The 12,162-nt window shown below is 36.5% G+C and overlaps 2 protein-coding genes across 3 annotated transcripts; one reads left to right on the forward strand and one right to left on the reverse strand.

The window, feature by feature from the left end:
* The first annotated feature begins 2,249 nt into the window (after positions 1–2,249).
* Positions 2,250–7,831, forward strand: LOC118037419 (ultraviolet-B receptor UVR8). Of its 2 annotated transcripts, none has more exons than XM_035043383.2 (7): positions 2,250–2,507; positions 2,746–3,404; positions 4,047–4,256; positions 5,016–5,126; positions 5,797–6,165; positions 6,272–6,379; positions 7,305–7,831. In XM_035043383.2, the coding sequence occupies exons 2-7, from the start codon at positions 3,066–3,068 to the stop codon at positions 7,644–7,646; spliced, it is 1,479 nt and encodes a 492-aa protein (XP_034899274.1). In that variant the 5' UTR covers positions 2,250–2,507; positions 2,746–3,065; the 3' UTR covers positions 7,647–7,831. The 2 variants fall into 2 exon arrangements, with proteins under 2 accessions (XP_034899274.1, XP_034899275.1); XM_035043384.2 differs by having other exon boundaries at positions 2,250–2,476.
* A 1,628-nt stretch (positions 7,832–9,459) lies between these two features.
* LOC118037420 (CBS domain-containing protein CBSX5) lies at positions 9,460–11,858 on the reverse strand. The gene is made up of 2 exons (XM_035043385.2): positions 11,198–11,858; positions 9,460–10,700 (listed from the first exon to the last, which is right to left on the reverse strand). The coding sequence occupies exons 1-2, from the start codon at positions 11,566–11,568 to the stop codon at positions 9,836–9,838; spliced, it is 1,236 nt and encodes a 411-aa protein (XP_034899276.1). The 5' UTR covers positions 11,569–11,858; the 3' UTR covers positions 9,460–9,835.
* Between the last annotated feature and the right edge of the window lie 304 nt (positions 11,859–12,162).

The raw sequence follows: 12,162 nt of genomic DNA on the forward strand, positions 1-12,162 counted from the left end.
CGATATCCATTTTTAGATTTTCAAAACATGAGAAAGACACAATCTTTTAATGAAAATATGCTTGGAAAAAATTTAGGATTTGGCCGTAAGCATGAAAACAAAAATATATATTTTTTTATTTTTATTTTTTGAAAAGGGAAATTGATTAAGTTTTTGAGATTTTTTTTTAAAATGTTTTGAATTTTTTTTTTAAAATATTTCAAAGAAAATCGGGTATTTCAATACTGGGTTTGTATTTTACAATGTAAATATACAACCTGATATTATGCAAAATTGGTAGAAAAATATTTGAGAAAATCACAATTTTTTTAAAAGGATTTTTGAAAATTTTTGGATTTTTTTTTTAAAAAAAAAAAGGTCGGGCCAGACCCAGCCACATGGGCTGGGAGGAAGAAGACAAATTTTTTTTTTTTTTTTTCCACTTGAGCTCGGAGTTGATGTTGCTGCTACCGGTGCTGGAGAAAGAAGAAAACAAAAATGGTGGTGCTGATGAGTTGCTGCCGCTATGGAGGAAAAGGGAGAAGTGTGGTGGAGACAATGGTTGTCCAACCGGCAGGGACAGTGGCGGCGGCGGCTGAAGGCACGACTGAGAAGGAGAAAGAAAAGAGAGAGAGAGAGAGAGATGGTAGAAAAGGAAGAAAAACAGGGGAGGTGGTTGTTTTTTCTCCAATTTTGGACCTAATTTTCTCTTCCCTCAGGCCATCAATATAGCCTCTATTTATAGGTGGTAAAAGAGGGTAATCTCGTCTTCACTGGGGTAAAATTTAAGCCCTTGATTATGTTGGGAAGGATCCCAACCGTTGGTTCAAAGTAGCCTCCCTGAGTTGTCAAATCTGTAGGAAAAGGCTGCCTGAGTTGACCTCTTCACGGCATTGTCGTGCTATCATTCATCCTGAACCATTCACATGGGGTTGTAGAGGAACTGTAGGGTATCCATTTTGTGCAATTTTTGGTCGATTTGATGGAGAAATCAAGCATTCCTGCAAAATAGGCTCCCACGCTATTTCTTTCGAATAAAACAGGGAAGGCAATGAACAATGACCAGAAGCCGCGTCGTCTGGTCCTCTCTCTCTCTTTTCAAACGGCGCCGTTTTGGGTTTGAATTAGGGATTTTAACTGTTTTACAATTTAGTCCTCCAACTTTCAATTTATTTTAATTGAACCTCTAATTGACCATAAACTTTTGATTTAATGCAATTAAGCCCCCGATGAACTTCAATTGCAGCCTTGTATTTACGCTCCTTTTGCAATATGATCCTTGGTCTTGAATTTTATCAATTTAATCCTTAATTGACAATTAAACTTTTAATTTCACCCCTAGTTTTTTTGTCAATTTCACCCTTATTGTTTGGCGCATTTTACAAAAACATAATTGGCTATCAATTTCTTCAATTTAACCCCTAATTGATCCCAAAAATTCAATTTTCTTGCAATTTTGCCCCTGATTTCAATAAATTAACTTGGAAAAATAAATAAATTTGGTCACTTAAAATCCCAATCTTCTTAAGAAGCTCAAATTAGGATCCCAAACTTAATTTTTCACTAATTAAGCCCCAAATAAAATTAATTTGACCAATTTAAAATATAATTAAGTCATTGCACTTAATTAAATCCTTTAATTGGACCCAAATTAATTCTTAAACATAATTAAAATTCAATTTGGCCCATGATTAAATCAATTGGCCTATTAAAATTTTAATTATGTCATTGGACTTAATTTTTATGCAAATTTATCCAACAATCATTTAATTTGACCTTGAATTTGCTTCTTTTTTTATTATTATTCTTGAGCATAATGAGGTACAATTAGACCTTGTATTTCCTTTAAAAATTGTAGCTTAGTCTCCTAGCTTACTTTTTCTACGTTGTCAATTTTTTATTTTATTTTTTTGAAAAAAAATAAATTTTAGAAAATAACGCAGAATTGAATTATGAAAATACACATGTAATTTCATAACAATTCCTCGTATTATTATTATGTTAAATTTGAATCAAGAATATAAAAATGAAGACTAAAAGCTTAGTGGGGGCGAGTATGCCTATGTATCTACTCGCGAAAACTGGTTGCACAATCATCCTTCTTTCCATGGGTGCAAAGCTGACGCATAAACCACTTCATTCCCCCCACATGGCAGCTCCAACGAATTCCACGTGTCAATTTAAAAAAAGTCTGACAAAAAATTAACGGTGAAGTCAAAAAATACAATCCAAGCCAAAAGACTTTTTCTTCTTACCTTCTTTCTGTGCCCTACCTAATTCGCTTCAATGCAATCATCTCTCTTAAATCCAACCTTAAAATAAAACATTTAACAAAAATTAGAGTCTAGAGAGAGAAACCATGACTGACAACTAAGAAAAATGTGGTCCTAAAGATACCTCCAAAACCCTAGCTTTCTTTAATTTTCTCTTCCTTTGCACTTTATGTGCTCATTTTACCTACATTTCGGTTTATAAATTTGAGATCAGCTCTAAAAAGGTGAAATTCTATTGCTTTTTTCGTTGGTTTGGTAAGTGATCACCAGTTATCAAAACCCTTTTCTTGTTTATTGATTTTGAACCCATTTTTTCCCTCAAAATCTCACAATTCATTCACTGTTGTGTCAAAGTAGACAACTTTACTGAAACCCTTTCCTCTTTTATGGTTTTTGAATCAAATTTTAGTCTCAGAATCTTGCGTTTCATTCAGTTGTGTTAAAATAGTGCACTTTGGTCTAATTTATTGTTGAATTGTACTCAATTTTGCAGGTAAAGCTGTTGGTTTTGTAGAATTTGACTGATTAAATTTTGGGAGGTTGTGTGAGAATTTCGTCACTTCTGATGTTTTGTTTCCAATCATTTTATCAAAAACCCAATTTGATTTTTTCTCTTAGACCCCCTTTCTCGTATTCTATTCCGTATATTTTTCTTCCCTCTGACGTTGTTTTCTTCATATGTTGCTTTAATTGCAATAAATTTCGCCTAAAAATTTGATCTGTTCTCTTATTTACCGTCCCTGTTTGAGCCTGGTCTTGTCAAATTAAGTTCAATTGTTAGCGTGGAGGTGAAAAGTGAGGAACTTGATATAGATGGCTAATAGGTATAGGCTGGCTTCTATCGAGGATTTTCCATCACATTTGATTTTTGAAATTCTGACAATCGGTAGGCTTAGTGCTGCTGACCTCGTGTGCTTAGAGTTGACTTCTAGGACATTTGGAGCGAGTCATGGGCTGTACCCTCAAAAATTCAGGTCGTTGGTGGATTTTGCAGCACATCAGTTATGTGTGTCGCATAGAGTGTATGGCGGGATGGGGTGGAATGCTCAGAAAGAGTTGTTTGATCGTTGTGGAGGAAATTGGAAGCGGGTTTTGAGGTTCTTGCAGGCTGTGGAGGAATCATCAGGCATGGTCAAGACCTCAGCATGCAATGTATGGTCTCTTTTCATATACTTGCCTTTACATTTGAAATAAAAGAAAGAAGAACTACACATGTGCAGAAGTAATTGTATTGTTTTCACATGCACTCAACATTTATTTTTTGCTGTGTCAAGATTTTTTGCTGTGTGCAGTTCTTTTCTAATATTGTTTTGGGCTCATTATAAAGTGTGGTTATCACATTAAGGTTTTGTTGCTGTTATTCTCCTCATGGATCATCATAAATGTGTGTATCATGGCTTGGAACACTTCTGTTGGCTTTCTCATTCTCATTATGAAATAAGATAAGGAAAAACCAATATTAGAGAGGGATCTAAAGTTCTAATGATCATTATTGTTTGCTATTGTATTCGATAATGAGTAGTAGGTACCTAAAATCAGTTGACATACGTCACAAGAAGTGTCAGGTTCCTAGAAAGGAAATATTCGGAAAATTATTTAATTTCCCCTTTTCTTAACAAAAGGAAATTACAATTGATTTTTAAGAAGGATGGCCTTTAATTTCACGTGGTATTACCTGTGTAGTTTGTGCCAAACCTCGCCCACTTTTTCTCTGTCTTTTTTTTTTATATAGTATATAGGCTGATGCTTCCAGAAGAGTCATTAATGTTTATTATCTTTGGCTTAAATCAACAGATGCAGGTTACAACTGGAAGATATCACACGTTGCTGATCAGAGATTCATCTGTATATTCTTGTGGTTCTAGTTTGTGTGGTGTTCTTGGACATGGTGCTGAAACAACACAATGTGTAGCATTCACACGGATTAGATTCCCATCTTTGGCTAACGTGGTCCAAGTCTCAGCCTCCCATAATCATGCTGCTTTTGTTTTGCAGTCCGGAGAGGTTTGTAACCATTCATACTTCATATTTCATCAGTCATCTGTTTTGCGTTGAACTAATTGCTAGATTGAACAGGCTTAAGGGTAGACCTTTAGGGGGCCACTGTGGTCATGATACAATTAAGATAATAATATTGAACAAGTTGCTTCATGGTTAGGCTCTTAGATTTTGGTGGTTTCTTGTGTGAATGATGTTTGACCCAGCAACGATGGTAAACACCAAGTGTGATTTGCACTGGTATTGTTTTAGGGATGCTATTGTTACATAGAATTGGATACCTAGAAGAAAGTTGTGTTGGTGCAAGTAATCTAGAACACTGCCTTTTCTCATTTTCATATTCCATTTTGTAATATTTTATTCTTTTGCCCATGTCTGATGCCTTGGTATGGGCACTCAGGAACTTTTTGTTTAGAGAAGTTAGGAGTTCAAGATTTCCAGTCACAAAATGGTACTGTCTATGCTGATACTGTTTGGCATATTAATGATGAATATGCTATATAATTGTGGTAACTTTGGACTTGTATTGCTTTTGTGTTGCCTAGAAGCCTCAACTCTGTGGCATTTATCTCCTTCTGTTTTCAAATGATGCCTCTGATTCACTAATGAAGTAGATGTTTTTTTATGCATGACAAGCATAATATATCAATGAATTTTCAGACACTGTATTCTTACTGGCAGTTGACATATATGGTTTTATAATCATGTGTTTGGTTTTGAGAAGTGGTTGTCATATCCGTCAGATGATGCTAATCAATGATGCAGGTTTTCACTTGTGGTGATAATTCATCATTTTGCTGTGGGCACAAAGATACAAATCGCCCCATATTTAGGCCCAGGCTTGTTGAGGCACTAAAGGCAGTTTCATGCAAGCAGGTAACATACATTTCACTAGACTATATTCTAATTGATGTTGTTTCTTAAGAGTGTTCATACCTTGTTTAATGGGTTCCTAAGCAACAGGCATGTATTTTAGTTGGTGTTGATGCACATGATAATTCATATCCACATTCAAGTGCTATTGTTTCTTAACAATACTTACCTTATTTAGCTTGGTTTTTTTTATTTTCTGCAATATCCAACCATTATATTGAGGTTGAATACCAAATGCTTGTGTTTGATTTAGAGCCAGTTGCCTGTGAAGTATCAAGCTTTTTGTCAAGCTGCCTGGATAATGCATTGTGCCATGCCTTCAATGCCAAGTTAATTTTCTCATATGTCAAATCACCATTTAATTTTTTAAGGGCAGCATCTATGAGTATATTTTGAAAGAAGATCCGGACCCCCTAGCATCAGTGACTTTTTTTGCTGAATCACATGTTACTTGATTGTTTCTTGAAGACTTGATTAAATTAAGGAAAAAAAGCATTTAGCTTATGCATAGGAGTAGTACTTTCTTCCTCCTAACAATTATATGGTTCTTTCTTCAACACAAAATACTGTTAGTGTTATTGGACCATTTGACTTTTCCCACCTGCTTTTGTTTCTTCTTGTGATTTTTTATTAAAATTTCAAAAAAATAAAATAAAAATGGGAATTGTTTCAGGTTTCTGTGGGCCTTAACTTTACAGTGTTCCTCACAAGACAAGGCCAGCTTTATACATGTGGGACGAACACACATGGGCAACTTGGTCATGGTGACACGCTAGACAGACCGACACCCAAAATCATTGAACTGCTTGAGGGAATTGGTCCTGTGGTTCAAATAGCTGCTGGTCCCAGCTATGTCTTAGCTGTAACTGACAATGGTGTAGTTTACTCTTTTGGTTCTGGTTCTAATTTTTGTCTTGGTCGTGGAGAGCAACACGATGAGTTCCAGCCACGTGCAATCCAGACATTTAGAAGAAAGGATATTCATGTGGTCCATGTTTCTGCTGGGGATGAGCATGCTGTGGCCCTTGATTCAAGTGGATTTGTTAGTCTCTGTGCCCAATATGAACTTGTGTTTCATTGATAATTGCTTTGTTTGTCTGATCTCAACTCTTCAAAGAATTTTTCTTACCTTGTCCTGGTGATTGTAGGTCTATAGTTGGGGAAAAGGTTACTGTGGAGCATTAGGCCATGGGGATGAGATTGATAAGACTCTTCCTTCCCTTGTGAACTGCCTTAAGAGCCGCCTTGCTGTGCAGGTTTGGTCAACTTTTACTATTGTACCTTGAAGTAAATTGAGTCTATTCATTGATTTTCGTTGATCTCCACTAAGAATGTATGCATATTGTGTATTTAGTTTCTAGGCCATGTATGGTTCTTGGTAACTGAGGGTAGAACTGAAATCCCAGGATGTGCTTACAATAAGCAGTTAAATGTTATTTAGGGACATGTTTAGAAGAATTTCAGTTAGAATAAACCTGTTAGCAATAATCCGTGAACAGCAGCACAGATTTTATAGCATAAAAGAAGAACAAGAGGAAAATAGAAGAATGAGAGGAAGAAAACTATGAGGCACCAAGCTTTCAAAAAACTCTAGTAGCTCAATTTTATTCCACCATTCCACTCAATGAAAAAAGGTTTCACAAAGGCATTAATAACAAGTAAAATAAAACTCATAACTGGGCCATAATTCCCACAAGGACTTGGATTCTTATATAGTATTAAAACAGGATTGCTAAATAGACTAGGTATATTAGAAATACTTAAATATATAGAATAAAAGATTAAATAAAAAATCATTTCCTAATTTCTCTCCAATTGATTGCTCCGCCCTCCTTATCATATGAATTATAATAGAACACCTCCATAACCTTGGCAACATGCACTGTGCCTGCTGGTTGTTTGCTGTGTCCTTTATGTTGTCTTTCCTTCTAGTTCTCTGCCTTACTCTTCTCTAAACATATAGCTGCTTCATCTCTCCTTTCTGTAAGTTTACTATGTAAAATGGCAAACAGAACCTCTTGATACAGCCAAAAAAATATTTTTTTCAAGCAAAACCATCCTTCGATGACAACTGTGTGTTGGCTTAATTCATGCATTTCATGTCTGTTTGCATGTTGTGTATTCTTTTTCCAATCTATTTTATCTGAGACCCAATCAGTGACAACGCATGTTATTTTATAGGCTTGTGCAAGAAAAAGAAAAACATTTGTTCTGGTCGATGATGGTTCTGTTTATGGCTTTGGGTGCATGGGATTTGGTAGCCTTGGCTTTCCAGATAGGGGTATAACTGAAAAAGTGATGACACCTCGAGTCCTTGATAGCTTAAGAGCTCATCGTGTTTCTCAGATCAGCACAGGCCTCTACCACACTGTCGTGGTTACCAACCAGGGCCAAATGTTTGGATTTGGAGATAATGAAAGAGCACAACTTGGGCACGACACATTGAGGGGATGCCTGCAACCAACTGAAATATATGTTCAAGAAACAGCAGATGATACAGGCCTTACTTTGGAAAGCAAATGACTGTCAAGTCTAGGAACCCTTCTCTGCTTTGTGGATGCCACTGTTATATCAGAAGTTTAAACTGCTACTCAACACAACTACTCAAATGAGTTAATATTCTCATACCAGATTGAGTCGTCTCATATTTTTGAAAACTTGAGTTAGATTGCTTGAATTGGACCTATGAAATGCCTTTTATTTCCTAATGCTCTTTTCCCCCTGTGATCCCCATTGCTGTTTTATGTGCTGTTAAGGTTCTTTGATTCATTACTTGCTTTCAGTTGCTTTGCGAGGTTATTTGCCACTAAAGCCTGAAGGAGCATGATTCGATCATAGGTTTTTATGAATTTAACCAGATGACCTCTCTTCTACTCTTAATTTTTGAAAATTTCATTATTACGTTCTATTTTTTGTCAAGTTTAAATTTGTGTCTGGTCTCAGTGCTTGAATTTGATCATAGATTAATTGTTCAAGGCCTCAAATATTCAACTATGTTAATTAAAAGCAGCAGCTATCTTGTTTAGTGTACGAGTAATATATGGTAATTGTTTGTGTAGTTCTGGGGTGTCTAAACAAGCATTGGTTAGTAGTAATTATCAGTTATTAAATTACTAATCCTTTGCTCTCCATCATGTTTTGTAATTTGTTTTACTTTCTCGTCTCTGGACATCCTACAAACGCTACCGAATAGTCTACTTGCGGCCATTGCAAACGAGCCGATGGGGGGAGATGCTGCGCTGCTTTAGTTTCTCATGTCGGATGATACACTAGTATGGACCGCTTGTTCTTGCTCCCAGCTTGAAGGATCTATGATACATTACGTATAAATTCACATAAATTGGTATTAACTCCATGGCACTTAACACAAATTCTGACAGTTTCTGTTGTTGGGGGTGTCACTGCAAGATTATGTCTGGGACTCTTGCATTATTTCTTGGATCAGAAGGGGATGCGAGTGCACTGTAGACGCATCTAAAGCAGCAACCGAGGGTCCTCATCTGGTGGCGGGAATAGGGAAGAAAAACCCTCTCTCATTTTCAGGAAACCGTACAAGCCACCAGAAGTAGGTGAAAATTAAATTTAATGAAAGAAAAGTAATAGGGCTGCTTATTGCAGTGAGAAAGAAACCGAGTGGAAATTTCAGGTCCACTCTCTTTTCCAACAACGTTTTTATCATGAGTTGAAATACCTTCCAGCTGTATTGACCACACATAACTGAACCCACCAGCTATATATATATATATTGGAATATTTCACTTTCTTCCGAAAATGTGCATTGAATTAAGCTGTTTTTTGTTCGAGGGAAATGATGACGAAAGTAAGAAAAATCTGAATGATCCTCATAGGGTCCACCTGTGTTTTGACAAAATTAAGCATGTGGAAAAGAGATTTAAGGATACCCGTATTAGAATTTAGATTGTGTAACGATGAGGGCATCTGGTGTTTCCAATTCCCCACAGCAGAGGTGACATTTTTTCCAAGGAAGAGAGAACCTGACATGCACTCCATGCAATGACCCCAGTTTCTTCATCTGTTTTTGCCTTGCCGAAGGTTTATTAAGAATGCCAATTCTGAGGAGAAAGATACATCAAAGGCTGTTGCTTTTGTTTGTGCCACGCTACCATGTGCAGTTCAAGAATATGAATGTGCATTACTAATCAAGCATCGCTGTCTTCCTGCCTGCAGAATTTTCATATTTCTGCAGGAATGCTTCTTTTCCCACTTCAATGAGCTGTCATCATTAAGACTAGCAACTCTGACAGGTTGCTGGTAGGAATAGGTTAGTGTCGGAAAGACCAACCCGCCCAGATGTGGTCTGATTCACACACGATGCTACAAGAATTTCACTTCACTTAAAACTATGATTTAATATACATATGACATGATCTTCAGCAAAGTCATGATCCCCAAGGCACACGCTCTATAAAACAAAGGACAGAGTGTCAAATCTGCCTACACCTGCTCTTCAGCTTCAATAATTAAAAGTAGAAAAGAGAAACAAAAAGACCAAGAAAAAGAAAACACATACATTTTGTTATACAACCGAAGGCCTACTGTCCTCATCTCAAAAAGTGTTTCAAATTCACTCAATTCTCCTACCACTTATTTCCTTAATCTAATCTCACCATGATCAGGATTGAGCCTAGCAGATGATGTAGCCATTAAACAAAAAAAAAAAAAAAATTTAACACAGAAAGCTCCTCATCTTTTTAGGCCATATCCTCTAAACTTTCCCTGAAAACTTTCAGCATATCATAAAATCTGACAATGCCAACCAAGCTACAGTCATCCTCTATGACCCACACGTAATTTACTCTATGAGCAATTGCTTGAATCATCACTGCAACAAGTGAACTCTTGGGATGGCAAACTATTGCCTCTGCCCTTCTCACCATCCTGGCTGAATAACTCATGGACCTACTATACTTTCCTGATCTATGCAGTGTACTGACCGGGGTGCTGCTCACTGACTCTTCATCAGATGACGAAGATTGTGATTGACATGAACTGGTAGTTGAGTAGCAACTACAATTAGTGAATTCTTGAAGCATTGCTTCTAGGCCTCTCTCTTTAAGTCTTGCCATGACCACCTTGACAAGGTCCTCTGGGGGTCCTCCGCAATCAATGTAGGCCATCAAGTCCCCGGAGGAAAGGGTAGTGATTGCAGCAGCAACACTGTCATCACAGCAGGCTAGAGTGAATGGAGAGAGCTCCCCAATCAATATGCCATCACTGTCAATGACAGCAACTGAAGTCTCGTCTGCTAGAGAGCGAGAAATGGCTTCAAGTTCTGAGATAGCAGGGGAGTGATAATCAATTGTGACAAATTCAGTGCTTATAATGCCAAGTGTATCAATGGAGAGAGCTGGAAGTGGAGCAAAGAGGCCAATTGAACCGAGGAAGAATCTGATTATGTCTTCCTGCGTTAGCCAGCAGAATTCCCGGCCATTGTGGATGGTGGGGCTGGTGATTGAGAGTTTTTGGAGCTGTTTTCTTCTTGTACTATACCTGGTCTTTATCGGCACTACTAGATTCTTGGCTCCTTGAAGGATGAGATCAATTGCTTCCAATAAGCTGAAGGATAAAAAAAGTACAGTGATTATCAATGGACTTGAAAGGAAAAGAACAAAACTCAAATTTGTGTACCAACTAAACTATTGGTGTTCAAATTGCTGTCTATTGAACATGTATATATAATCAGATTTGATACCAAAGCATCCTGATTTGTATATCAAATTGAGATTTATAATTAAGGTTAAGAACAAATCTTTTTTTTACATAAATTTGATCAAGAATTGGTCTTGATTAAGGAAGTAAGTGCCACATAACTAACATCAGAGCATCATAAATCTTATGCTAAAGGGATTACTGCCAAGTGCCAAGCATGCCTTTGAGCAAAAAATAAATAGCTTGGAAACTCCCATAAAGAAAATAAAACTGAAAAATCAATAAAAACCCAGATAAGAACACCAATAAAAACAAAATAAGAAGAGCTGCAAATTTCAAGAATATGCAAAAACATAAAACTTTAAGAGATATAGAAAAACTCCAAAAAACACAATTCTCAATACCTTGAAGTTGGTTCCACATGAACAACCATTCCAGGAATCTCAGGCAAGAGAACAGAAACAGGTGCTTTCAAAGCATCAGAAGGGAACAACAAGTTCTCATCCTTGCAAAGATAGCATATCACATCCACCATAGAAACCTTACCAACACATTTACATTCACAAACATCACAACCTTCCTCTTCACAATTGCCTTTGTAATCGTTGTTAGTCTTTGCTGCGTGATCACAATTCCATACACTTAAGAAGTTATCATCAGAGTTTTTAAGAGCAAATAGAGCTTCAGCTATTGTTGTGGTGAGTGCGAGAGACCTCAAAGCAGGCTTGCCTAAGCAGAGGTCAGATACCTCAAGTGCAAGTAAACTCACTGCCATGCAAGGATTAGCAAATCAAATAAAAAACTCCAAACAAAGTGAATAAAAGAGCAAATTCAGTGAGCAAAACTAGTGATTAAGGGTTGTTGGTGTAGGGTTATGAGGGGGTGTATTTATAAGGAAAACATGGAGTTATAGGTGGGTGGGGTTGATGATGATATTATAGGTACGGTATCAGGTACAAAAAACTGTGGGGTGTGTGAGTGTTTGCTGGCTTCTTGGTGTTGCAGGTTTTACAGATCAGCTGCTGTTGTGTTCAGTTTGGGTTAATCGGTGCTGCTGTGTGTTGCATGTGCGTTTCGACTTTCAACTTTGACGAGCATTTATAAATAATTTTAAAACAAAAAAATTAATTAAAGTTAATTTTTTTTATATATATAAATCTTTAAAAACATGATCTTCATTTTAAAACAAACAATGAAGAGAGTGTTTGGAAAATGCTTTAAAAAAATTTGAATTTTTTTTTTTTTTTTGCTTTGAATTAATATGTTTTTGATGTTTTCAAATCATTTTGGTGTGCTGATCTTAAAAATAATTTTTAAAAAATAAAAAAAAATTATTGGCATACTTTTCTGAATGAAAATGACTTTGAAA

The sequence above is a fragment of the Populus alba genome, chromosome 1, assembly GCF_005239225.2.
Source record: "Populus alba chromosome 1, ASM523922v2, whole genome shotgun sequence".
In the NCBI taxonomy this organism is placed as follows: domain Eukaryota; kingdom Viridiplantae; phylum Streptophyta; class Magnoliopsida; order Malpighiales; family Salicaceae; genus Populus; species Populus alba.